This window comes from Olea europaea, unplaced genomic scaffold, assembly GCF_002742605.1.
Source record: "Olea europaea var. sylvestris unplaced genomic scaffold, O_europaea_v1 scaffold24965, whole genome shotgun sequence".
Lineage (NCBI taxonomy): Eukaryota > Viridiplantae > Streptophyta > Magnoliopsida > Lamiales > Oleaceae > Olea > Olea europaea.
The window spans coordinates 1-1,608 of NW_019243200.1; the positions used below are offsets into that span (position 1 = coordinate 1).

Genomic DNA, 1,608 nt, shown 5'->3' on the forward strand with positions numbered 1-1,608 from the left:
TGCAAATGAGTTTAATTGATTGATTATCTGTAAGGGCAATGAATTATTGAGTCTGCCACATGCTGTATTTGGCTTGCTTCATTTCAGATTCTACTTTTAAGGCGGGCATGATTACTCTTATACAGTTCCTTGTATAAATATTTGATGCACCTCTACTGCCCTTATTCCATGCGTATGGATTTATCCATTCATTTATTATAGTATTCTACTGCCCTCTTATACAGTTTCCAGAAAGCCAAAACAGCTGCATAAGGGGAGGTGTACCTGTAGCTTTTTCCATGAATTATAGATTTTGCACTTTGACATGGATGTAGCATTCAAAGAACTCAACATTGTATACATTATATTCTCTTCAAATAAACGGACTTAACATTGTCATGTTAGAGGTTATCAGTGCACAATACTCATTGAATCTCATTGAAGTAGCCGAGTAAAGGAAAAGAGAGGAACAGATTAACTGAAGAATTTGTTAGAGAAATCCAAAGACTTTGTAACAGTGTATTGAGTACTGTTCACATGTTGGAGATGCTGGATATGTAGTGAATTATGCATTGTCATGGCAGCTGTTAGTTGTTTTTTATTTTTATTTTGAGTTTATTTTTGCTGTTTAAAAAAGGATTTTATGCAACTGTGAACAAATTTATTGAGAATAAGGCTTAGCTTGTTGTTAGTTGGTATTATCTTTGCAGTTCGATTTTTAATGCAGTCACAATTTTGTTTCTCTTATCTTTATTATTCCAAATACTGCAGTCAAGGATGTTACATGGACCGCGCTGAGGCATTGGTTAGAGAGATGGAAGAAGAGGGTATAGATGCTGCAATTGACTTATATCACACCATGATGGATGGTTATACCATGATAGGAAATGAAGAAAAATGTCTCATTGTGTTTAATAGACTAAAGGTATATGCTTATGATACAATGAGTGTGAGGATTTGACTCCTTAACTTGCTACCTCTTACCAGAAAGAACCCATCATCCTGAATTCACTGCATATGTTTAACACAGTGAAATTTATTAGAGTATTTAATTCATCAATTTTATCTAATTCCATTTTTTGTCGGGGGTGGTGGTTCTTGAATGGATTTGTGAGGATAATGAGAAAAAGCACAATACCTGTTCTTAATTAAACGTCCTTTATGGCAACTCAAGTAATAGAATGCTTAATTATCAATTTTGTGAAAACTTACTAATAGGGAGCAGTAATATCATACTTAAAATAATGGGCGCTACATAAATTTAATTTCATTCGTCGTTAGTGTTCTTTTTGGAGTAGAAAATATAAGCACACAAAGGCCAATTGATCTGAGTAAAGTGCTATAACTTGTTGCAAAGGATGAAATTGCTGGTATTTTATTTTGTACTATGTACACTAATCTCGCCATCTGACACGTGATTGTGACTGTAGGAGTGCGGGTTCACACCTTCTGTAATCACTTATGGATGTCTCATCAATCTTTATACCAAGGTATCCGCAACTTCTTTCCTTGCCTGAACTTATTTAGGAAAATGCTATTTGTACACCAAGGTTGACACTCCAGCGTACACTCCCCTCACGAGGGGATGGACCCCACGACAATAAAAAAATCTTGGGGTTTTCCATGTGA

General features: G+C 35.3%; 1 protein-coding gene across 1 annotated transcript; it reads left to right on the top strand.

Annotated features, from left to right (window-relative positions):
• Nucleotides 1-21: 21 nt before the first annotated feature.
• On the top strand, nucleotides 22-1,511 carry LOC111382431 (pentatricopeptide repeat-containing protein At5g04810, chloroplastic-like). Its single transcript, XM_023006405.1, has 2 exons — nucleotides 22-904; nucleotides 1,410-1,511. Exons 1-2 carry the CDS (start codon nucleotides 701-703, stop codon nucleotides 1,494-1,496), a joined length of 291 nt encoding a protein of 96 aa, XP_022862173.1. The 5' UTR covers nucleotides 22-700; the 3' UTR covers nucleotides 1,497-1,511.
• The last annotated feature ends 97 nt before the right edge of the window (nucleotides 1,512-1,608 follow it).

Excerpts from the sequence above, each read along its gene's own strand:
- LOC111382431 (XM_023006405.1), top strand. The coding sequence starts at position 701 with ATGCAGTCACAATTTTGTTTCTCTTATCTTTATTATTCCAAATACTGC. Across the intron at positions 905-1,409 it reads TTGTGTTTAATAGACTAAAG|GAGTGCGGGTTCACACCTTC; the intron begins GTATATGCTTAT and ends TTGTGACTGTAG.